This window comes from Entelurus aequoreus, linkage group LG06 (assembly GCF_033978785.1).
Source record: "Entelurus aequoreus isolate RoL-2023_Sb linkage group LG06, RoL_Eaeq_v1.1, whole genome shotgun sequence".
Taxonomy (NCBI): Eukaryota; Metazoa; Chordata; class Actinopteri; order Syngnathiformes; family Syngnathidae; genus Entelurus; species Entelurus aequoreus.
Genome location: NC_084736.1, coordinates 70869969 through 70896578, shown reverse-complemented (window position 1 = coordinate 70896578; position 26610 = coordinate 70869969). Strand labels below are relative to the sequence as shown.

The 26610-nt window shown below is 39.8% G+C and overlaps 1 protein-coding gene across 2 annotated transcripts in view; it reads left to right on the top strand.

Moving 5' to 3' along the window:
• Positions 1-2882: 2882 nt before the first annotated feature.
• Positions 2883-26610, top strand: part of adgra2 (adhesion G protein-coupled receptor A2) — a 130966-nt gene continuing 107238 nt past the window's right edge. Inside the window, exons 1-2 of one of the 2 annotated variants that reach the window (XM_062051423.1) lie at positions 2883-2898; positions 19495-19866. In XM_062051423.1, the coding sequence (XP_061907407.1) occupies positions 19619-19866 (248 nt within the window). In that variant the 5' untranslated portion in view covers positions 2883-2898; positions 19495-19618. Of the gene's footprint in view, positions 2899-19223; positions 19867-26610 lie in introns of those variants that run through there. The other variant, XM_062051422.1, reaches the window with a different exon arrangement.

Below are 26610 nucleotides of genomic sequence, written 5' to 3'. Positions count from 1 at the left end.
GATTCTGGTGTTGTGTGTGTAAACATGATCCAACAACACACTTCTTAATCAGGAGTTGGACTAGTTTCCTTATGTCTCTTCTAAATCTTAATTATTCATCTTTTATTCGGAACAATTGTAGTTGCAACCTTTTTTTGCTTTTGCTTCTATGCCTCAGTGCACAAAGCCGAAAAAGGGCCATAAAATAATAATTAGTTGAGTTTGAGGTTGTGTTTAAAACATGCCATGATTGATCAAATTGGGATAGATTATTTAAAAAATGCTGAGTCAGCAGGCCATCTTTCAGGTCCAACATCAGTTCTGGGTCCACAGACAAGAGGTTTCTTGTCTGTGGACCCAGAACACTTCCAGTAAGTTTTGGTATTTGGGGTGGAAGTTGTACTAGAATTGTACAATTTAACTAGTATTGTAAAACTCTGAATTGAAAAATGAAACACACCTTCAAAAAAATAAATTTTTTGTGGATCTTTTTTTTTATGTTTTTCAATGCCAATATTCAGATTTGTTCTGATATTGAATAATAGATCATTTAAAAAAACGAAAGAAAAAACATTTAAATGGAAAAAAATATAACCGTGTCAAATAAGGATTGGTAGTTAGAAATATATCCCAAAACAAATCCACAGATAAAATGTTTTTATTGTCTGTTTTGATTTTTTTATTCAGCACTTTACAAAACCAATTCTTGTTTCAGTGTCAATACAACTTTTTTTTTACAGTGCCAAGTTGGGGTTTTTTTTCAACACCAAAACTTACTGGCAGTTTTCTGGCTCCATAATTGTGTAAAAAAAATAAAAAAAATCTGGCAATTAAACAATAATTCCACTACTTCAACATTTTGTAGAACGTCCAGAAGTGTAAAAGCTGTTTTATCTTGAGGGGAGATAACAGCCACAGTACATTTTTTTCACTTCTTGTCAGTGTAGTGAATAAAAACAAATGACCTAAATCCACCCACTTGCTGTATTAACACAGCACTGATAGGGACAAGAGACATCATCTGCTTTTTGCAGATGATGTGGTCCTGATGGCTTCATCTGGCCGGGATCTTCAGCTCTCACTGGATCGGTTCGGAGCCGAGTGTGAAGCGACTGGGATGAGAATCAGCACCTCCAAGTCCGAGTCCGTGGTTCTTGCCCGGAAAAGGGTGGAGTGCCATCTCCGGGTTGGGGAGGAGACCCTGCCCCAAGTGGAGGAGTTCAAGTACCTAGGGGTCTTGTTCACGAGTGAGGGAAAAGTGGATCGTGAGATCGACAGGCGGATCGGTGCGGCATCTTCAGTAATGCGGACGCTGTATCGATCCGTTGTGGTGAAGAAGGAGCTGAGCTGGAAGGCAAAGCTCTCAATTTACCGGTCGATCTACGTTCCCATCCTCACCTATGGTCATGAGCTTTGGGTTATGACCGAAAGGACAAGATCACGGGTATAGGCGGCCGAAATGAGTTTCCTCCGCCGGGTGGCGGGCTCTCCCTTAGAGATAGGGTGAGAAGCTCTGTCATCCGGGGGGAGCTCAAAGTAAAGCCGCTGCTCCCCCACACCGAGAGGAGCCAGCCAGATGAGGTGGTTCGGGCATCTGGTCAGGATGCCACCCGAACGCCTCCCTCGGGAGGTGTTTAGGGCACGTCCAACCGGTAGGAGGCCACGGGGAAGACCCAGGACACGTTGGGAAGACTGTGTCTCCCGGCTGGCCTGGGAACGCCTCGGGATCCCCCGGGAGGAGCTGGACGAAGTGGCTGGGGAGAGGAAAGTCTGGGCTTCCCTGCTTAGGCTGCTGCCCCCGCGACCCGACCTCGGATAAGCGGAAGAAGATGGATGGATGATAGGGACAAGCTGTAGAAAATGGATGAATGGATGATACTGTTAATGTGTCATAATCGTCATGCACCATCTGCTGGATTAAAGTCACATTTGGCTTGCAAAAAAAAAACACCAATAGTAAGTAAATGTAATTGTTTTATGTTGTTTTTAAACAAATAAGGATTGTGAAACACGCAACTTTGGTCAATCTTGGCGCTATAAGTAAAAAATTATCTTTGGAATTTTCCATTTTCCTCGTCTTTAGGAGGTTTAGTTCAAGCTGTCATTTGTTAGCGTTAAACACACTTCTTTGGTATGTCAACTCTAAAGACCGACTGCACAGTTCCTGTCTTCACAATAAAAGCCCTACTTCATCCTGCCTGCGCTAACAAAATAAGAGTCTTAGAAAGCCAGCGTGCACAAGCTAGCAAGACACGGAGTTTGCAGCTGTTGTACCGAAATCTGTTACCCATCGGAATTTGTAACTCCAGGGGGCGATGTTCCCATGGCGTTTGTTTGATGGTTAAACGGCAAGCCCAAAGAGGAGGAGAAGAAGAACGCTTGCGTAAATGGCGTAAACTATCCTTAATGCTGAAACGTCAGTTGTCAGAATTTCAGCATTAATAAATTACACATATTCTGGAAATCAATGACTTACTTTCATTATAGTATGAGTCTATTGTATCAGCTGTTATGTGTAATTTATTAATGCTGAAATTCTGACAACTGACGTTTCAGCATTAAGGATAGTTTACGCAATTTACGCAAGCGTTCTTCTTCTCCTCCTCTTTGGGCTTGCCGTTTAACCATCAAACAAACGCCATGGGAACACCGCCCCCTAGAGTTACAAATTCCGATGGGTAACAGATTTCGGTACAACACCTGTTGCGATGGGTAACAGATTTCGGTACAACACCGCCCATGTATTTCTTGTAAAGTGTATAAAAAGGAGTATGGAAGCTGGACAAATACGATGCCAAAAACTAACCACTTTCATGTGGTATTGGACTGAAAGGAGGACTTTTTTTCTCCTCCATTTGAAAATGTGGACGTTATCTGCACTACTGTCTGATTCCAATCAACGCAAGTCATCAGAATCAGGTAATACACCAACTTATATTCTTGTCTTCATGAAAGAAAGGAATCTACAGTCGTGGTCAAAAGTTTACATACACTTGTAAAGAACATAATGTCATGGCTGTCTTGAGTTTCCAATCATTTCTACAACTATTATTTTTTGTGATAGAGTGATTGGAGCACATACTTGTTGGTCACAAAAAACATTCATGAAGTTTGGTTCTTTTATGAATTTATTATGGGTCTACTGAAAATGTGACCAAATCTGCTGGGTCAAAAGTATACTTACAGCAATGTTAATATTTGGTTACATGTCCCTTGGCGAGTTTCACTGCAACAAGGCGATTTTGGTAGCCATCCACAAGCTTCTGGTGGAATTTTTGACCACTCCTCTTGACAAAATTGGTGCAGTTCAGCTAAATGTGTTGGTTTTCTGACATGGACTTGTTTCTTCAGCATTGTCCACACGTTCCCCAAATTCTAGCCTGATTTAGCCATTCCTTTACTACTTTTGCATGTGTTTGGGGGTCATTGTCCTGTTGGAACACCCAACTGTGCTAAGACCCAACCTCCGGGCTGATGATTTTAGGTTGTCCTGAAGCATTTGGAGGCAATCCTCCTTTTTCATTGTCCCATTTACTTTCTGTAAAGCACCAGTTCCATTGGCAGCAAAACAGGAAAGAGCATAATACTACCACCACCTTGCTTGACGGTAGGGATGGTGTTCCTGGGATTAAAGGCTTCACCTTTTCTCCTCCTAACATATTGCTGGGTATTGTTGAGTTGAGTTGAGTTTGAGTTTATTTGGAACATGCATGCATACAACATGATACATCACAATTTCCAGTTTCTCTTTTCAACATGTTTGAAAAGGAGTAGGAAGAAGCAGAGTTTATTTAATCCTACCCCTTTTCTTTTACATAACAGTTTTGTTCACTTCCTGTTCTCAATTTATTCACAATAAGTAATGACAATAAAAATAAATTAATAAAAAATAATTGGTGAAGTAAGTTATATTTCATATGATGAGATAAGTAAGATTATTTTGAGAATAAAAGAATGGATGGATGAAATACATTCAGATTGTTTATCATGGTTCTTCTTCTTTGTACTTTGTAAACACTCTAAGTTTGAAGAGTTTCTTGAAGTGGATCATATTAGTACATTGTTTGATTTATTTGCTTAATCCATTCCATAATTTAATCCCACATACTGATATACTGAAGGTCTTCAGTGTTGTACGTGCGTACAAATGTTTTAAAGTACCTTTTTCTCTAAGATTATATTTCTCAATATAATTTTGTGGCCAAACAGCTCAATTTTTGTTTCATCTGACCACAGAACTTTCCTCCAGAAGGTCTTATCTTTGTCCATGTGATGTCAGATGAAACAAAAATTGAGCTGTTTGGCCACAATAGTGCTTTACAGAGAGTAAATGGGACAATGAAAAAGGAGGATTACCTCCAAATCCTTAAGGACAACCTAAAATCATCAGCCCGGAGGTTGGGTCTTGGGCGCAGTTGGGTGTTCCAACAGGACAATGACCCCAAACACACATGAACAGTGGTAAAGAAATGGCTAAATCAGGCTAGAATTAAGGTTTCAGAATGGCCTTCCCAAAGTCCTGGACGTGTGGACAATGCTGAAGAAACAAGTCCATGTCAGAAAACCAACAAATTTAGCTAAACTGCACCAATTTTGTCAAGTGGAGTGGTCAAAAATTCAACCAGAAGCTTGTGGATGGCTACCAAAAGCGCCTTATTGCAGTGAAACTTGCCAAGGGACATGTAACCAAATATTAACATTGCTGACAAACAAGTATGTGCTCCAATCACTCTATCGCAACAAAATAAGAGTTGTAGAAATTATTGGAAACTGATGACAGCCATGACATTATGTTCTTTACAAGTGTATGTAAACCTTTGACCACGGCTGTATATGTCTTAATCATGCTTGTATTATCATTAAACACCTTTAACTTGTTAACAAAAACGTGTCTTTCATTAATAAATGAATATAAATGATATATATGAATAAGGTAGATCCCCTTAACTTGGTCAATTGAGAAGTAGCTCGCCTGCAGAAAAAGTGGGAACACCACTGTTTTAAATCATTGGGAACATGAATCACATTTTCCAGTTTGTCATTATAGTACGGCCGAAAAGGAGTAAAAAGAAACAAAGCTTATTTACATTTTGTAAGTAACTTCTGCTTTTGTGCCATTTGCACATCGAACACAACACTAACAGCACAAAAACATTGACAGCAATATAGTTTCATAAGTACTTTATGTATAAAATATGACAAATACGGTGTGAAAAACCTTGTTAGAATCAACACTAAATGTTTGCCTTTTATTGCATTAATTTACAGTTAAGTAGTTTTTCCTCAAATCTGCTTCAATCACTTTGGCAATATACCAAGTTGACCACAAGAGGGCAGCATTACCAAATAAACAGAATTGAGAGGGAATGACACACATTGTGTACAACATGGCAAATGCCATTTCAATACTGTATACAAATATATATAATTTATTGAATAATTTAAAAAAATCTATAAAAATATGTATAATCTATAAAATAATGAAAAAATATAATATTTAAATAATTGATAAAAATGTGTATAATCCATAAAATACTAAAAGTTTATTGATAGTAATAAAACAATCTATTAAAACACAGGTGTCAAACTCAAGGCCCGGGGCCCAGATCTGGCCCGCCACATCATTCTATGTGGCCCACGAAAGCCTGGAAAAAATGGGTTTCAATAAATAACTTTTTTATTTTATTTTTTATTTTACTAAATGCATTAATTCTTTCAATTTTGGCAGACAAAAAAATGCATATTTTAAACTTTAATATTATCTGATCATGCCAATTATATTATTGTATACTGTATTGCACAACTATTTTTGTGAGATTTAAACAAATAGTTAAATATCTGCTTGTCACCTTTATTTATGATTTTAAAGCAAGTTATACATAAAAAAATCCAATAAAAAAAAATGTAATAATCAAATGCAGGAATCATGAATCATGAATCAATGAATCAAGATGAATCACAGGTTATTACCCGCATGCATAATGTAAATTAATTTAAAAAAAGTGTCCCTCTGAAAGCAGCCATTCCTGCGATGCGGCCCTCAATGAAAATGAGTTTGACACCCCTGTATTAAAATCTATAAGGAAAGCACACAATATTGGGACAAACTTTACATATTACAGAATAACTATAAAGCACTACACGTTTTGAAAGTCTTTGAACGGACACAAAATATTTCACTCTTATCCCAGCTCCTAATCCAACAGGCTCCTTCAGCTTCGTTCCCACAGTGTTCGATTCAAGAACTCCTTCATTCCACACTCCATCCAGCTGTATAATCACTCGCCATACAGCAATAGATAATATCTGTCTATTACCTGACACCTTCTATGTTAGCTACCTCTCTTTGTTTATAATGTATATTTTCTGTTGGATCTACTCTCTATTTTATGCTGCAGCTGTTACATATACTGTAGTATTGTACATGGTAATTGTTATATATTGTATATATTATATACAAATATAATATAATATCCATTCATCCATTTTCTACTGCTTGTCTCTTTCGGGGTTGCGGGGGAGTCGCTGGAGCCTATGTCAGCTGCATTCGGGTACACCCTGGACAAGTCGCCACCTCATCGCAGGGCCAACACAGATAGACAGACAACATTCACACTCACATTCACACACTAGGGCCAATTTAGTGTTGCCAATCAACCTATCCCCAGGTCAAGTTAAAGTTAAAGTACCAATGATTGTCACACACACACTAGGTGTGGTGAAAGTTGTTCTCTGCATTTGACCCATCCCCTTGTTCACCCCCTGGGAGGTGAGGGGAGCAGTGGGCAGCAGCGGTGCCACGCCCGGGAATCATTTTTGGTGATTTAACCCCCAATTCCAACCCTTGATGCTGAGTGCCAAGCAGGGAGGGAATGGGTCCCATTTTTATAGTCTTTGGTATGACTCGGCCGGGGTTTGAACTCACACGCACCTACCGATCTCAGGGCGGACACTCTAACCACTAGGCCACTGAGTAGGTGCATGTCTTTGGAGGTGGGAGGACGCCGGGGTAACCGGAGGGAACCCACGCAATCACGGGGAGAACATGCAAACTCCACACAGAAAGATCCCGAGCGCAGGATCGAACCCAGGACCTTCGTATTTATTGTGAGGCAGACGCACTAATGGGTCCCATTTTTATAGTCGTTGGTATGACTCATCCGGGGTAGGTTGTGAGTGCAAACCCCGGCCGAGTCATACCAAAGACTATAAAAATGGTACCCATTACCTCCCTGCTTGGCACTCAGCATTAAGGGTTGGAATTGGGGGTTAAATCACCAAAAATGATTCCCGGGCGCGGCCACCGCTGTTGCTCACTGCTCTCCTCACCTCCCTGGGGGTGAACAAGGGTGATGGGTCAGATGCAGAGAATAATTTCGCCACACCTAGTGTGTGTGACAATCATTGGTACTTTAACTTTAACTTTAACTTTAACCCCTTTTCCACCATCTTGCCCTATAATATAATATATCAGTATATATTATATACTGTATACATAATATGTAAATATTACATATATATTATATTTTATATTGCTTCAATGGTACATTTTTAGTGTACTTTATACCTGCATTATCTTTTCCATCCTTACCCTTTCCACCCTTTGTAACTGAGCTACTGTGTGGAACAATTTCCCTTGTGGATCAATAAAGTTTGTCTAAGTCTAATCTATGGACATTTTGCAGCCTCCAATTAACCTAAAAAGCATGTTTTTTTTTAAGACGTGGGATGAAGACCATGCAAACTCCGCACAGATTTTCAAACCCAGATCTCCATAATGCGAAGCTGCCGTCATAACCGCCAGGCCACCGTGCAAACCCATTAATTGTTGTCGTCTTGGCTTTTTCTGAGCGGCAAATGAGAAACATGGCAGCAGGAAATGCTGCAGGATGAACAAGCTTCTCGTAAAGGGACACGCACTGGAAGTCATGTGCTCCTCAAGGACCAATGTGCACGCGGCCTGCTGGTCTCTCAGCTGGCCCAGCAGTCGTACTTGAACCACACCGACTAATCTCTGCAGCTAGTTTTCATCCAAACAGGAACTAAATGGAAACTTAGAACACAAGGATCTTCTGTCGTCGCTTCCATTTCCCCCCCCACCAAAAAAAATGTTGCGTAACTTCCCCAAGACATTATCTCAGCGCTCAGTTCCACCTACTTGACTCAACACCGCACCTGGAATCAGGTCCAGATGTGGGCCTGAGAACAAAAAAAAAAAAAAAATGAGGAGGGTTGGTGAATGTGGGCTTGAATGGAAAAAATGTTGGAGCGACATTAAAGTTTGTCTGGATGCCATTAAGCACAACTTGATGTAATGTGGACTTTGAATGGAAAGATGAGAGCGATATGCTTTATTAGAGAGCGGCATGAACAGTGCTCTGTTTCATTAGCGGCCGCCGCGTCACCTGCTGACTGTCAAGTATCACACGCAGAAACAACAAACCCGTGTGGCCTCGCTTCACACTGCACCATTCTTCTGCTGGGCAACACTTTCTCTTTCGCTTTTCATGCAGATTTCAAACTGCTCCCCAAACACCCCCCCCCCCCCCCCCCCCCCGTGGACGCTCATGTGTCGCCATGAAAAAACAGCCGCCGCCGTATTCCGCCAACTTTCCACACACATCTGTATTTTTGGACCGAGTCGGACTCTCGCAGGGGGGCCCGTGTTGTATTTTGAAAACGTCTCGGAGCGGGGCAGGTCGTGCAATTCTGAGCTGGAAAAGTAAATATTGGACGTGAGCTTGGGGCTAAATGCTAACATGTTAACTCCGAACACTTGTGTCTCAACTCAACGTCTGCCGTCGAAATGAATTGGAGACGCTTGATTTAAACATCACACTTTTAACATGTTCAAAAACAGAAAAACATAACTTTTAGATAATAGATATTGTATAAAACTAGAGATGTCCGATAATGGCTTTTTTGCCGATGTCCGATATTCCGACTGAGCATTTCATGGAAGCTGCTTTTATACCCAATCATGGCACCCACCTGTTCCCAATTAGCCTGTTCGCCTGTGGGATGTTCCAAATAAGTGTTTGATGAGCATTCCTCAACTTCTCAGTCTTTTTTGCCACTTGTGCCAGCTTTTCGAAACATGTCGCAGGCATCAAATTTCAAATGAGCTAATATTTGCAAAACATTTCCAGTTCGAACGTTAAGTATCTTGTCTTTGCAGTCTATTCAATTGAATATAGGTTGAAAAGGATTTGCAAATCATTGAAAATTGGCCCTAGTGTGTGAATGCGAGTGTGAATGTTGTCTGTCTATCTGTGTTGGCCCTGCGATGAGGTGGCGACTTGTCCAGGGTGTACCCCGCCTTCTGAGATAGGCTCCAATGCCCCCCGCCACCCCGAAGGGAATAAGCGGTAGAAAATGGATGGATGGATGTATTCTGTTTTTATTTACCATTTACACAGCGTGCCAACTTCACTGGTTTTTGGGGTTTGTACATTGAAACCCCCTTTTTTTTTTTTTTTACCACCAAAGGTCCGCCCGTTGGAGGGAGGCTACATTTACTCCCATCAAGATGAAGTTGCTTTTCATATAAGGAATATTTTAATTTGAGATGTCCAATAATGGCTTTTTTGCCGATATCCGATATTCAGATATTGTCCAACTCTTAATTACCGATTCCGATATCAACCGATACCGATATATACAGTCGTGGAATTAACACATTTTTATGCCTAATTTTGTTGTGATGCCCCGCTGGATGCATTAAACAATGTAACAAGGTTTTCCAAAATAAATCAACTCAAGTTATGGAAAAAAAATGCCAACATGGCACTGCCATATTTATTTTTGAAGTCACAAAGTGCATTATTATTTTTTTAACATGCCTCAAAACAGCAGCTTGGAATTTGGGACATGCTCTCCCTGAGAGAGCATGAGGAGGTTGAGGTGGGCGGGGTTAGGGGGGGGCGGGGTTTAAGGTAGGGGGTAGGGGGTAGCGGGGGTGTATATTGTAGCGTCCCGGAAGAGTTAGTGCTGCAAGGGGTTCTGGGTATTTGTTCTGTTGTGTTCATGTTGTGTTACGGTGCGGATGTTCTCCCGAAATGTGTTTGTCATTCTTGTTTGGTGTGGGTTCACAGTGTGGCGCATATTTGTAACAGTGTTAAAGTTGTTTATACGGTCACCCTCAGTGTGACCTGTATGGCTGTTGACCAAGTATGCATTGCATTCACTTGTGTGTGTGTGAAAAGATATTATGTGACTGGGCCGGCACGCAAAGGCAGTGCCTTTAAGGTTTATTGGCGCTCTGTACTTCTCCCTACGTCCGTGTACACAGCGGCGTTTTAAAAGTCATACATTTTACTTTATGAAACCGATACCGATCATTTTGAAACCGATGCCAATAATTTCCGATATTACATTTTAAAGCATTTATCGGCCGATAATATCGGCAGTCCGATATTATCGGACATCTCTATATAAAACAATACAATGGAATGTAGTACTAAAAACTACAGCAGTTTTCTAAAGTAATGTAATAATAATGGACAGCATTAATAAGGGACTTCTGTGGTATCTCCTTCCCGCTGTTTCTCAATCAAACACACCATCAGCAGCTTTTGCACATTTTCATGGATACATGTCCATTGTTTAGATATCATTTTAACATTCTTAGCTGGTGTTAGCCTCATTCTGATTCCGTATGGTGCATTCGAGCAGTGATACACTCGAATTGCACGCTCTGTCATGTTTTAGATGATTTCTTTCTTTAATTCAATGAATGTCATCCACTTGTTCTTCTCAGCGCTGTCCTTCACACTCACTTTCTTCCTTCCCATGGTTGGAAAACAAAGTCATGTCCATCTCTAGCTATTAGCTAATGCTAACGAGTAAGACCAGATGTTTTGGTCGGATCACTGTGACATTTTTTACGCCAACTAATGGCGTGGGGATGCTTGTAACTCAAATTTTTGCTTGCAACTTCAAGCAAAACAACTAGCCCAGGGACAGCTCTTATCTCAAAACACACTTAAGATGTGGTACTCTTAAGTTGAGGTACCACTTGGAATGTTTTTCTGCCGTAATATGTCCCAGAAATACCATCTGATTGATATGTTTCTGGTATGCCTGCAAAGACGATTGCTATTTTTTTAAATAAAAGGATAAAAGTACAATTTTTTTTGTCTAACTTTTTACTGATCATTGTATTTATTTATATATTGTCAATGTAGATGCCCACATTTGCTGTACAGATTTACTTTACAAAAGAGAAGTGTGGGATACTTCTCTTGTTGCCTTACTTGTATTTGACTTTATTATTGGATTTATATTATTGCTTGGCGCAGCCGGATCGGATTAGGAGAGAATAAAAAGAGAAAAAGAGGAAGACAGAGGGAAATTGTGGGGACAAGAGGAGGATAAGGCAGAGAGACAACAAAAACAACAACAAACACAATAATAATAATAATAACAACAACAACAATAGAACAACATCAGCAAATAGGATATGTACAAATATGATATGAAAAGTGATAGCAAAGAAGCAGTTAGTTAAGTAAATATCAATAACACAGAAATGACAATGAACATTATTGCACTACAAATGGAGCAATAAAAATACCAATAAAAATAGCACTATTGATAATGAATAATAACAATAATTACCTGTATTATCTACAATACAATTGTTTCAAATGCAACAATATATATATGTAATGATAACTTGAAATACAAAAGAAAGCAGATAAATGGAGGGGAAGAAAGAGAAGCCAACTATATTAACCTTGTAGATTGTTATAGTAAGGATAGGTTAAGCTTTGTCTGTGTGCCATGTGTTACCCAGTTCCCAACAACGTTAATATATGTTTGATGAAACGTGATTATATGCATGAGTGTATGTATGATTTATTAATAATTTTAAACTCTTATTAGCTTATTTTCTTTTTAATTTATTGCTATTAGTACAAATATAATTGTGTTTACCTATATAGTAATGTATTATTTATATATTTTTAGATACTTGTAAAATATTGTTTTATATTATTAGCGTTTTTCATACATTCTCAGTGCTATGCCATATAATGTTATTGTGTATATGTGCATGTTTTAAAGCATCATGTAATCTGACAAGTAAATATCACAACACAACAGTAACTGCTTGTACTCATTTCACGTTAACCCCATTTAATGTGTTTAATGAGAGGTGGCAGGAAGTCCAACTAAGGAACAGGAAGTGGGGAGGAGATAAAAGGTGACACACAGGTGACAGGAAGCCTATGAGAAGAACCATTTTGTAAGTAGAACAAATAATAGTCATCTGGCAGTGGCTTCTTTGCTATGTTTGTGACGCAAAACATGTTTTGTGTGTGGTTGTGTTGTCTTTGTTGTGCTAGAATGTTTGCACTTTAAGAGTTTGAGCTCACACTGTGACCCTCACGCACATCCCACTCAATACTTGTGTCAAAAGCAAGCTAACTGCTTTCTTTTCATTCACAATATTTCACAAAAAGTGAACTTTTGTTTTATTACAGAATAAAACGCGACAATAGAAAGTAAACGTGGACTCACTTTAAAGTAGTCAGTGTCTAGCTTTTATATATTTACTATCCGGTGTTTCCCACAGATTGCCAATCTATTTGTGGCGGGAAAGGTGTGTCTATAAGTCATCTTATAATTCACTATGATGCATGTATTTTCTTTAAAAAGGTTAAAAAAGTATGATTTTAGTCATCAACAAACCGTATTTTTCGGAGTATAAGTCGCACCGGCCGAAAATGCATAATAAAGAAGGAAAAAAACATATTTAAGTCGCACTGGAGTATAAGTCGCATTTTTTGGGGGAAATGTATTTGATAAAACCCAACACCAAGAATAGACATTTCAAAGGCAATTTAAAATAAATAAAGAATAGTGAACAACAGGCTGAATAAGTGTACGTTATATGACGCATAAATAACCAACTGAGAACGTGCCTGGTATGTTAACGTAACATATTATGGTGAGAGTCATTCAAATAACTATAACATATAGAACTTGCTATACGTTTACCAAACAATCTGTCACTCCTAATCGCTAAATCCCATGAAATCTTATACGTCTAGTCTCTTACGTGAATGAGCTAAATAATATTATTTGATATTTTACGGTAATGTGTTAATAATTCCACACATAAGTCGCTCCTGAGTATAAGTCGCACCCCCGGCCGAACTATGAAAAAAACTGCGACTTATTGTCCGAAAAATACGGTGTATATTTTTTGCTGTGTTTTAATTGTTTTGAACTATTTTGTTACTACAAAGTACTGCACTTTGTACTCCTCTGACTTATGTACACAAATTGTTCCGCCTTCCATGGATGTTGACATTTAATTACAGTACTTTTAATCAGTCCTTTGAGTTAGAGATTAAAAAACCTCCAATTTGAGTTTGTTTATAGATAATCTCCACAATGAAGTTACTGTAGAACGAAGCACACAAAGGGAAGTAAGCTAGCTTAACGCTAACATACAATGGACAAGCCCATTGACAAGCTAACACAATTAGCATTGTGGTTGTTTTAAACTTGTACAAAATGTTTTACAAACTAGATTTTAACAGAACAAATTTTTTTTTGTTTTTACTCGTCTTGGCACTAAATTTACATGTAGCGGCCTGCCACTGAAAGGAGTAAACCCACAACCTTTACCTGGCAAAACAAGTTTGAAGCAAGATAATGGTGTCTTGCCTGCAGTAGGGTTGTATTTTGGTACCGGTACCAAAATGTATTTAGATACTTTTTGATACTTTTCTAAATACTTGGAATCGATAAAGTTAAAGGATCATACATTGGTCATATTCAAAGTCTTCATCTGTCCAGGGACATATTTCCTGGGTTTATAAACATAATACGAATTTTTAAAAAAGGAAAAAAAAATTTGTGACGATAAAAATATATAGATGTAATCATAGTAGTACCGACTAGATATTAAGGGTGTAACGGTACGTGTATTTGTATTGAACCGTTTCGGTACGGGGGTTTCGGTTCGGTTCTGAGGTGTACCGAACGACTTTCTACACGAACATATTAAGTAGCGCACCGCACGGACGAACATAAGTAGTGTACTGCACGTTGTGTAAACATTGCACACAGAGGCACAACACACGACAACATGCAAAAGCCAGAGCTGGAAGAACCTCCTGCCTCGTTAAGATCTACCGTGTGGGAACACTTCGGCTTCGCGGTGCAATACAACAATGGAGGACGAGAGGTGGTCAAAGCGAAAGCGGTTTGCCGACATTGTTCAGCAGCAGTAGGGTATGCTTCTGGCAACACGTCAAACATGCTAACCCATTTGAAGCGGCACCACCCCGAAGTGAAAATCGCTTCAACGAAGAGAAAGACGAGCGGGGTGCAAACACAGCATTCAAGCAGCCTCTCCTCGGCCAGTCAGGCAGGGCTAAAGCAATAACAAATGTTTTTATAGCAGCAGATTTAAGACCATATTGCATTAAAAACTAGATTTTGACCCACTTCTATAGTGGAAGAACAATGAGCCCACATATCCTCTTACTGCCAAGTTAGCCAGGCACTACCTCGCCATACCTGCTACCTCCATGCCCAGCGAAAGGGTATTTTCCACAGCTGCTCTTTCTGCAGATAATGTGGATGAACTGATTTTTCTGGCAAAAAACATGAAGATTGAGTGAAAGTCACCAGGGTTAAAGGCTGGGGGGTGAAAAGAAATGTTAATCTGAGGCTGAGTTGACTTGAAACTGTTTGTTGCACTTTTTATATGTAGAAGAAAATTTTTGTCATTTTATTTAATCTGAGCAACAACTTGAGGCAGTTTAATGTTGCACTTTATATGTAGAAAGGTGTTGTTAAGAAACCATTCTGAGCCTTATCTTATTTAGTTTTTATTTTATATATGTTGACCGCAGTGACGTGCGGTGAGGTTCATGACTGGTGAGGCACTGACTTCATCACAGTCAGATTTACAAACATATGAACCCTAAAGAGTATCTTATTCACCATTTGATTGGCCGCAGTTAACGGGTTATGTTTAAAAGCTCATACCAGCATTCTTCCCTGCTTGGCACTCAGCATCAAGGGTTGGAATTGGGGGTTAAATCACCAAAAATGATTCTCGGGCCTGGCGCTGCTGCTGCCCACTGCTCCCCTCACCTCCCAGGGGGTGAGCAAGGGGATGGGTCAAATGCAGAGGTCACATTTCACCAGACCTAGTGTGTGTGACAATCATTGGTACTTTAACTTAACTTTAACTTTACACATACAAACTGTAGCACACAAAAAAGCACATTTAATAAAAAAAACGTTATTATGGTCTTACCTTTACTTATAAATGAAGTCCATGCGCAGCTCCTTTTGAACAAAAGCATCGATAACTTGTTTATAGAAGTCTTCCTTATCTTTCTTCAGTTTTAAAAGTCTCTCTGTCTCAATGGAGATGATCCTTTAATTATTACCTCCTGCTTCGATTGAAAGTCCAGTTTAGAAAACTGTTTTATTTTAGATATGTAATCCTCCATGTTAATAGTCCAGGCGAGAGGAACAAATAAACGATTGCTACTAACTGTTGCTGCTTGTTGTCACTTCTTCTGCCGCCCGAGTAGTCACAAGAATGATCTCTGGGATCACTACCGCCCTCTACCACCATGAGGCGGGATTACTGCGAGCCTCACACAGTGCGTCTTTTGCAACCGTTTTATGATTGCTCAGCACAAGAAACACGTTACACACATACAGTTGTTGACAAAATACAGTGTACATTATATACCTCAGCTAACTAAACTATGGAAATGTATAATATAATTCATATAGCAATACGGTCTCACTGTACAGCAGGCCAGCAGTTAGCCGAGTCATTGCGCAATCCATGGTGAGGCTTAACTCAGTGACGTGCCTCAACTGGCTGCTGATCACAGCAAATGTGAAAATTCAGCGATTTTGAATAAAAATAATCTAAAACTGGTGAAGTTAAATGGAAAATAACTTTATAATATAATCACTGGATACATATAACAATTGGTTGACCGCATTAACAACTGGTTGACCGCATTAACCCTGGCAGTCGACCCTGTGTGTATGTGTATGTTATTGTTATCCTTAGCATTCATGACTGCCTCCTGTTGCACTGATCAGCCTAGTGGTGGCTCACATCCATCACACACAGAGCTATTTCTATTTTTGGGCAGAATTATTATAGTGTTCCCAATGTTAAAAGGATAAAGCCATTGTTTACAAATTTGGTAAATAAATAACCAAAACATTTATATTTTGTTGTTTTCTTACTGTACCGAAAATGAACTGAACCGTGACCTCTAAACCGAGGTACGTACCGAACCGAGATTTTTGTATACCGTTACACCCTTACTAGATATGCTACTGTACTTGGTATCATTACAGTGGATGTCAGCTGTAGATCAACCCATGGCATTTTGTTTACATTCAGGCGCGCTAGCTTTTGTTAGCGGTGACGCCGGTGAGCTATTGTATCCTCCTACGGTGTGTAGTGAAGCATGTTTAGCTATTCCTCGTCCTGCAGGGATGAAACTTGTAAGAAACGTACTTTATTCGTCGCCATGGCGGCGAGGATTAGTGATTTAGAAGTAGCTAAAACACTGCCGACTGCGGATGGATATTCGCTGCTAGCTAGCCATGTTTTAAAGCACCTCTTCCTGAGGGCGTTTCAGTGTTATAACTTCACCTTTATCGTCAGTTTTTTGGCCAAAATGCGTCCGTTCTCCCTTTTCTGTCTACACACTGTGTCTGCTTGTAAGTACTCTGTGATTGTGCGCTGCCGAACACGCTCCTCTACTCGTAAAACCAGTAATGTCATGACGTGACGGAACGCCCGTTAAAAAAACCCCAAAAAACTTGGAACCCGCTACTTTTCAAACAGAGTATAGTACCGTTTTTGATTCATTAGTACCGCGATACTATACTAGCACCGTTATAGCATACAACCCTAGCCTGCAGTCAAACATGGTGGTTGTAGAGGCTGCATGATTGCTGCCACCGCTGGGAAGTTGCGGTTCATTTAAGGAAACATTTTTTTTATTTACTCAATAATGATTGCACTGACTTGGTTTTATTGGATAGTAAAAAAGAAAAAAACATTTGCTATTCAAGCTGTACAGTGACTACTCTAAGTTATATCCAAGTTTCATTCTTTTAGAAGGACATCATTGTTCAATCGTGTGTTGTAATGGTGAGTGTTGAAGTATAACACAACAAGTCAGTACTTCCTCCCTGACCGACCCTGGGACTGACAGCGCAGTCTTTGATGTGGAGACAAACACTAAACACAACACACAAGAGAGCCTTTAGCGTTAATTCACAAGCGGACTTTCTCTTTCGGTCCCACAGCGGTCTGCAGCATGACTGATGCTATCAAACTTCAACATCTCCTTCCAAGGCAAACAATGTGACAGAGCTTTGTTTGAAAGGGAACCATTCATCTCTTTCTAATCAACTCCTATTAAATATCTCTTGAATCATCTTCATCTTTGCTTAAATCGCAGACACCAACATGGCTGAAACTTGTTTTTTAATCCTCACTGAATTTTCCCACAGGCCTTAGGAAAAAAAATAAAATGATTAATAGAATTAGTTTAACTTCTATTAATAATCCTAACTTAAATTACTCAATATTGATATCGGACATCGGTCTGATCTCAGCAAAAAAAACAAAAACAAGAAACAAGTATCGGGTGATATCGGCTTGCATGTAAAATGTCCGATACAAGCAGTACTGCAGCGTATTTATATTGACAATCTACAACAGGGGTCACCAAACTTTTTGACTCGGGGGCCGCATTGGGTTAAAAAAATTTGGCCTGGGGCCGGGCTTGACTGAAAGAGCGCTCACTTGATGGGAAAATGCATTTTAGAAAATATGATTTGCCCTAGCGGCTAGGAGACACCGAGAGTAGCAAGCGGTAGAAAATGGATTAGAAAGGACAGATTAAAAAAAAATTATAATATATATTTTTTTAAACGTGGGACTTCCCGTGGGCTGTAGTTTGGGGACCCCTCATCTACAATGTATACCTACTCAGTGGTTAGAGCAGTGGTTCTTAACCTTGTTGGAGGTACCGAACCCCACCGGTTTCATATGCACATTCACAGAACCCTTCTTTAGTGAAAAATAAAATGGTTTTTTTTCAAATTTGAGACAAAGTTATATGTTTTTGGTAACACTTTAGTATGGGGAACATATTCTAAGTAACAAAGACTTAATTTAGAGTTGTTTGGACACTCGGGGAACATATTCTAAGTAACAAAGACTTAATTTAGAGTTATTTGGTTAGGGTTAGAGGGTTATGGCCAGGGTTAGGGTTATAATAAGTCCATGCCGAATAAGGTATTAATAAGTACTTAATAATGGCTAGTTAAGAGCCAATATGTTACTAATTTGCATGTTAATAAGCAACTAATTAATGGTGAATATGTTCCCCATACTAAAGTGTTACCATGTTTTATTACTGGTGCACGAAATGAACCGTGCATGAACATCACCTTGTTCAAACAACAAAACCAACACAGTGCATAAACTCACAACAAATTACACAACCGGAAAAACAGTCTGACTTCTGCTGTTGCCGTATCTGTAATACGCCGATAGGGAGAAGTTTTTATTTACACGATGAGTCGGGTGTGTCTTGACCTCCGCCGAACCCCTGAGCCCGACTCACCGAACCCCTAGGGTTTGATCGAACCCAGGTTAAGAACCACTGGGTCAGAGTGTCCGCCCTGAGATGGGTAGGTCATGACTTCAAACCCCGGCCGAGTCATACCAAAGACTATAAAAATGGGACCCATTACCTCCTTGCTTGACACTCAGCATCAAGGGTTGGAATTGGGGGTTAAATCACCAAAAAGGATTTCCGGGCGTGGCTACCGCTGCTGCTCACTGCTCCCCTCACCTCCCAGGGGGTGATCAAGGGTGACTGGTCAAATGCAGAGAATAATTTCGCCACACCTCGTGTGTGTGTGACAATCATTGGTACTTTAATTTAATTAAATAGCCATGAAAATAAAGAAAACACATTGAATGAGAAGGTGTGTCCAAACTTTTGGACACAAAATATATATGTTTTCCTTTTACTCACATTGTACGTAAAATTGTAAGTGTAACTTTTGTTTCTGTGAAGAGTAATAATGTAGCCTGTAACGTACATGTTAATCGAATACAAGGAGGCGCTAGGACCTTGGAGAGCACTTTAGCGTGTGGGTAAGGCAGTGTGACAAGCAGGCAGAAAGAAGTCGAACTAGATTGAGACTTTTTACACTGGCCGGCTCTCCTCCTCTTTACTTTTCTGCGCGCTTTCTTGCCTAAATGTGGCTAAAGTCGCGCTGGATGGAAATGCGCAGGATGGAAAAGCAAGTCTGAAAAAGTGCGAGACAACTTTTCGGATACGATTTTTGCACTTTTTCATCCAGATGTTCGTGCTGAGTCGTGACTCTCATCAACCGCTGGATTAAGTTTAGGATCAAATGGACACTGCGAAGAGTTTCCCCGAGTGATGCTTGTTTTTTTTTTTTGCATTTTGCATTAAGGGAAGGCGCGCCGTGACAAGCGAGAGAGACCTACAAGTATCTTATAAGTGAGTGACTCCTCCACCAACTTCATGTTGGAGTTATGGGTTGACCGGTGGCTGCGCTGACATCCAGCCGGAGGACAATGACTGCGCCCGGCCTTGGCATCCCTCTGCTGCCGGACCGAGTGCTGGTGCTGATGCTGCTGCTGCTGCTGGCCGCCTGTGGGCCGCGGCCGTCCCAGGCTTGTCGGGGTCTGCTCGGCTGCAGCTGCACGGAGGAGCGCTCCAAGGCGCACGGAGCTCAGGTCCTTGGGCGCAGGGTGAGCTGCAGCAAGGAGGAGCTGACGGAACCTCCCGATGCCAACCTGCTGCCAAACAGAACCGTCACTCTGTGAGTTGCAACAACACTTATTACTATTATTATTATTATTACTGTTTTTATTGCATCAAAGGTGTCTTGTAATGCAGTGGTCCCCAACCACCGGTCCGGGGACCGGTACTGCTCCTTGACACATTTGCTACCGGGCCGCAGAGAAACATTAAATCATTTATAAAGGACTGCATTTTCTCCAACGTAACTTTAGCCTGTCCCACTAGACCAGTGTTTTTCAACCTTTTTTGAGCCAAGGCACATTTTTTGCGTTGAAAAAATCCAGAGGCACGCCACCAGCAGAAATCATTAAAAAACAAAACTCAGTTGGCAGTAAAAAGTCGTTGTCGCAATTGTTGGATATGAATTTAAACCATAACCAACCATGCATCAATATAGCTCTTGTCTCAAAGTGGGTGTACTGTCACGACCTGTCACATCACGGCGTGACTTATTTTGAGTTATTTTCTGTTTTCCTGTGTGTAGTGTTTTAGTTCTTGTTTTGCGCTCCTATTTTGGTGGATTTTTCTCTTTTTTTGGTATTTTCCTGTAGCAGTTTCATGTCTTCTTTTGACCGATATTTCCCGCATCTACTTTGTTTTAGCAATCAAGTCGTTTTTATCCTTCTTTGTGGGGACATTGTTGATTGTCATGTCATGTTCGGATGTACATTGTGTACGCCGTCTTTGCTGCACAGTAAGTCTTTGCTGTCGTCCAGCATTCTGTTTTTGTTTACTTTGTAGCCAGTTCTGTCTTAGTTTCATTGTGCATAGCTTTCCCTAAGCTTCAATGCCTTTTCTTAGGGGCACTCACCTTTTGTTTATTTTTGGTTTAAGCATTAGATACCTTTTTACCTGCACGCTGCCTCCCGCTGTTTCCTACATCTACAAAGCAATTAGCTACCGACTGCCACCTACTGATATGGAAGAGTATTACACGGTTACTCTACCGAGCTCTAGACGGCACCGACCACTCAACAACACATAATTTGCAGACTATTACTACTGGTTTGCAAAAAATATTTTTAACCCAAATAAGTATAATTAGATTATCTCCCACGGCACATCGGACTGTATCTCACGGCACACTAGTGTGCCGCAGCACAGTGGTTGAAAAACACTGCACTAGACACACTAATAAGCTTGTTTATAGATGTAAAATAAAACCATGCGTTGCCATTTGTTATAACTTTGTGACATGATACAATTCACATTAATGCACGTATCAAATATAAATGTGACAGATTGTAGCCAAAGGCTGATTTCCATCTGCATCTCATTGCAAAGAAACAAGCCCAGGGCTCCCACTAATTCAACATTGAGTGAGTTGTATTTTTCATGCACTTATTTTTGCTGTATCTATCTGGAAAGCCAGTCCCTGAAAGTAATGCCAACACTAAACAGGTCCGTGGTGCAAAAAAGGTTGGGGACCATTGACTTATTTGCATGCACATCCTACGATGGGGCAGAGTTCTCTCTGCACTATTATTCTTATTTTGTATATTTCTGACAACCCACATCCTCTGCAGTGGGTATTTGATATTTATTTTGTCAGCGTTACTAAATCTGGGGGGGAAAAAAACTTAAAACAAAATAAGTCTATAACAGGAGCCATCTTCTGTTCTTAAGGACCTACTGTCAAAAAGCTATCCCCTCCCGATGTGCAAAAAAGGGATGATGGGGGCCTCATTTTGCACGAATAAGCGCATGCAAAATATCATTTAATCATTGGAAGGGTGCTTCACGTGAAATTTTTCCGCAAATGTATTCCTAGCCCTTTCTTGCTCCATCACTGATAAGAATATAACACATTTCCCCAGTCATCTCTCCAGTTGCACGATATGTACAATATAGGGATTAAATACTGGCACTTTGTTTTCATAAAATAAACAAATAAATAAATATGGTAAATTTGTTATTTTGGACAAAAACATGAATTATTGAACACTTTCTTTCAAATGCATTTATTTTGGAACAAAATATGCATCAAATTAAATTCAAATTTGATGCATCAAAAAAAGAGTTTACAAATAATTTTACATAAATAAAAAAGTGCAGAAAAAAGTGTTGTAATGGGGGTAAAATTCTACTTAGGGCCCCTATTTAAGCTAGTCAAAGATCATCAATATCAGTGGTTTTCAAACTGTCGGGGCTCCATCTAGTGGTATGCCAGTGAATGACTAGGTTAAAGTACAGTGTTTTATTTCTTATATTAAAACAGTGTTACTCTGTATGTAATGTTACAGTGGCCAGCTTATTAAACATACTAGTTTACTTAGGCTTACTATGCAACTGTATTTTAATGTTGGTCATTACGGTGGTACTTGGAGAGCCAAGTGTTGTCTGAGGTGGTACTTGGTGAAAAAAGTTTGAGAACCACTGGTCTATATAGCATAACTTAAGTTAAAATGTTAAGTCTCTTCCAAGTTTCTTTATTTCAACTCGCGGGGTCGTCTGGTGTCGTTCCCAAGCCGGATTTGGCTCCCTGCCCGTCAGTTGTATCAACTTTCATTGATATCTGCAAAATAATATTTAAAAAAAGATAATCTGACTGATGCGGTCAATTCTTTTGATAAGCAATGTGTTTATTATTGAGTCTACTCACAGTGACTAATATAAACAATGTAAAATGATTTCTCTGCAATATCTTTAATAGAATATAATGAGGAAATTGAAAACAAATTCAATGATACCGCAACTTAAGAGTGCCCCAACTTGAGTGTTTTAGGATAAGCGCTGTCTTTATTATGCTTTAAGTTACAAGCAAACATTTGCGTTACAAGCATCAATTAGTTGGCGTAGCAAATGTCACAGTGAACCTCGTAAGATCTGACCAAAACATCTGGTTTGACTGGCTAGCATCAGCTTATAGACACTTTGGACTTATGGAAACAACTTTGTTTACCAACCATGGGAAGGAAGAATGTGAATGCCAAGGACAGCGCTGAGAAGAAGTGGATGATAGTCATGGAATTAAAGAAAGAAATCATCAAAAACATGACTGAGCATGGAGCCGCCGACTTAAGGAAAAAAATTGAGCGTACCACCAAACCGAAGCAGAAGTCTAACGCCTGCCAAGAATGTTAGAATAATATCTAAATGGCGGACGTTTATCCATGAAATTATGGGAAAGCTATTGTATTGTTTTTTTTATACAATAATTCTCATCCAAAAGTTGTTCTTCTTAAAAGGTAGTGATTTTCAAACTGTAGGGGCTTCATCTAGTGGTATGCCAATGAATGACTAAATTAAAGTACAGTGTTTTATTTTTTTAATATTCAAACCGTGTTACTCTGTATGTAATGTTACATTGGCCAACTTATTAAACATACTTGTTTGCTTTGTTTTTAATGAATACTTAGGCTTACTATGTTTCTCATCCAAGAGTCATACCAAAGACTATAAAAATGGGAGCCATTACCTCCCCACTTGGCACTCAGCATCAAGGGTTGGAATTGGGGGTTAAATCACCAAAAATGATTCCCGGGCGCAGCCCCTGCTGCTGCTCACTGCTCCCCTCACCTCCCAGGGGGTGATCAAGGGTGATGGGTCAAATGCAGAAAATAATTTCGCCACACCTAGTGTGTGTGTGACAATCATTGGTACTTTAACTTTAACTTTAAAAGTTGTTCTTCTTAAAAGGCATGTTACATGTTAAACTTGTGTTGTTTGGGTTGATTTAATTAAATTGCAATGAGAGACGTTGATGTGAGATACAAGTCCTTTCAGTGAAGAGAACCAATGAAACTGATTAGTCGCAGTACCACTGTACGTGTTAGGTACTTGTTAACAGCAGGAACCTGCATTTTAAAATAAAGAAAATACATGCAATGTAACCATAAATGTAATAATTTCATTTTTAATACTACTTTGCCTCACTATTTTGCGTTTCACATTGTCAAATACTGCAAGACTTTAGTTTAATACACATACAGTCGTGGTCACAAGTTTACATACACTTGTGAAGAACATAATGTCATGGCTGTCTTGAGTTTCCAATCATTTCTACAACTCTTATTTTTTTGTGATAGAGTGATTGAAGCACATACTTATTTGTCACCAAAAAACATTCATGAAGTTTGGTTCTTTTATGAATTTATTATGGGTCTACTGAAAATGTGAGCAAATCTGCTGGGTCAAAAAATACATACAGCAATGTTAATATTTGGTTACATGTCCCTTGGCAAGTTTCACTGCAATAAGGCACTTTTGGTAGCCATCCACAAGCGTCTGGCAAGCTTCTGCTTGAGTTTTTGACCACACCTCTTGATAAAATTGGCATCACATGGACAAAGATAAGACCTTCTGGAGGAAAGTTATGTGGTCAGATGAAACAAAAATTGAGCTGTTTGGCCACAATACCCAGCAATATGTTTGGAAGAGAAAAGGTGCGGCCTTTAATCCCAGGAACACCATTCCTACCATCAAGCATGGTGGTGGTAGTATTATGCTCTGGGCCTGTTTTGCTGCTAATGGAACTTGTGCTTTACAGAGAGTAAGTGGGACAATAAAAAAGGAGGATTACCTCCAAATTCTTCAGGACAACCTAAAATCATCAGCCCAGAGGTTGGGTCTTGGGCGCAGTTGGGTGTTCCAACAGGACAATGACCCCAAACACACGTCAAAAGTGGTAAAGGAATGGCTAAATCAGGCTAGAATTAAGGTTTGAGAATGGCCTTCCCAAAGTCCTGACTTAAACGTGTGGACAATGCTGAAGAAACAAGTCCATGTCAGAAAACCAACACAATTAGCTGAACTGCACCAATTTTGTCAAGAGGAGTGGTCACAAATTCAACCAGAAGCTTGTGGATGGCTACCAAAAGCGCCTTATTGCAGTGAAACTTGCCAAGGGACATGTAACCAAATATTAACATTGGAGATGTCCGATAATGGCTTTTTTGCCGATATCCGATATTCCGATATTGTCCAACTCTTAATTACCGATTCCGATATCAACCGATACTGATATATACACTCGTGGAATTAACACATTATTATACCTAATTTTGTTGTGATGCCCCGCTCGATGCATTAAACAATGTAACATGGTTTCCCAAAATAAATCAACTCAAGTTATGGAAAAAAAATGCCAATATGGCACTGCCATATTTGTTATTGAAGACAAAAAGTGTTATTTTTTTAAACATGCCTCAAAACAGCAGCTTGGAATTTGGGACATGCTCTCCCTGAGAGAGCATGAGGAGGTTGAGGTGGGCGGGGTTGAGGTGTGGGGTAGGGGGGGGGGGGGTAGGGGGTAGCAGGGGGTGTATATTGTAGCACCCCGGAAGAGTTACTGCTGCAAGGGGTTCTGGGTATTTGTTCTGTTGTGTTTATGTTGTGTTATTCTTGTTTGGTGTGGGTTCACAGTGTGGCGCATATTTGTAACAGTGTTAAAGTTGTTTATACGGTCACCCTCAGCGTGACCTGTATGGCTGTTGACTAAGTATGGGTTGCATTCACTTGTGTGTGTGAAAAGCCGTAGATATTATGTGATTGGAAAGGCAGTGCCTTTAAGGTTTATTGGCGCTCTGTACTTCTCTTTACGTCCGTGTACCACTCCGTACAGCGGCGTTTTAGTCATGAATTTTACTTTTTGAAACTTATACCGATAATTTCAGATATTACATTTTGAAGCATTTATCGGCCGATAATATCGGCAGTCCGATATAATTGTACATCTCTAATTAACATTGCTGTATGTGTACTTTTGACCCAGCAGATTTGGTCACATTTTCAGTAGACCCATAATAAATTCATAAAAGAACCAAACTTCATGAATGTTTTTTTGTGACCAACAAGTATGTGCTCCAATCATTCTATCACAAAAAAATAATAGTTGTAGAAATGATTGTAAACTCAAGACAGCCATGACATTATGTTCTTCACAAGTGTATGTAAACTTTTGACCACGACTGTGTTAATACTGTAAAGCTCATGAGATTGCGCAGGTGTGCCTAATGTTATGTCATGTAAGTGTGTGAACTTATGAACTGAGTACAATTATAATACTTGTCAGGTCTAAAGTGAACATCTTGAAGCCGTTTGTAGCGGAGGGTCACTTTGTACATCATCATCATCATCATCGCCATCACGTGGCCCCGCCTCTTTGACACGAGCCTGTCACTTTAAATCCTCCCTCCACTTCCCTGACTATAAACACAAACACATTTCTTTCCCAGGATCCTTCCATTAAATATGGCCGCCATAGCAATTACCTTCCCCGAGGCAAAGGAACGCATCATAATAATTCAGCGTCCAGTTTAGTTGGTTATGTTCGTACTCGTTTGTGTGGTCCACGCCAAAACAAACAATCTCACGTGACGAATGCGCTCATAACCTATTGGCGACACATTTTTGGGTGGCGTTGGTGTATACACACTCTTTAAGAAGGATTTCTAATACTTTCTTTGCGGCTGCTTTGTTTGTTCCCCTGTAAGAAAAGGGCTGCAGTGGAGCGAGCGCATGAGGTAAAGTAAGTGGATTTATGCCCCAGGAGAGCTGAAGTGCTCCATTTATAGGCTGGCTTAATAAAGTCAGGATTATACATCTGCTAAACACATGGCATGAAGAAAATGGCGGCGGTGCTTGAGGTGATTGAAGATAATCTTCCATTGCCACACCTACTCATTATGGTCAGCTTGTTTTGCTACAAATACTCAACATGGCGCCGAAAGTCACACTGTCAAACATTCACCAGGATTTCATCACGGTATATTTTCACAGTAAAATACTGTCATCAAACATTACAACAAATGACAATATCCAT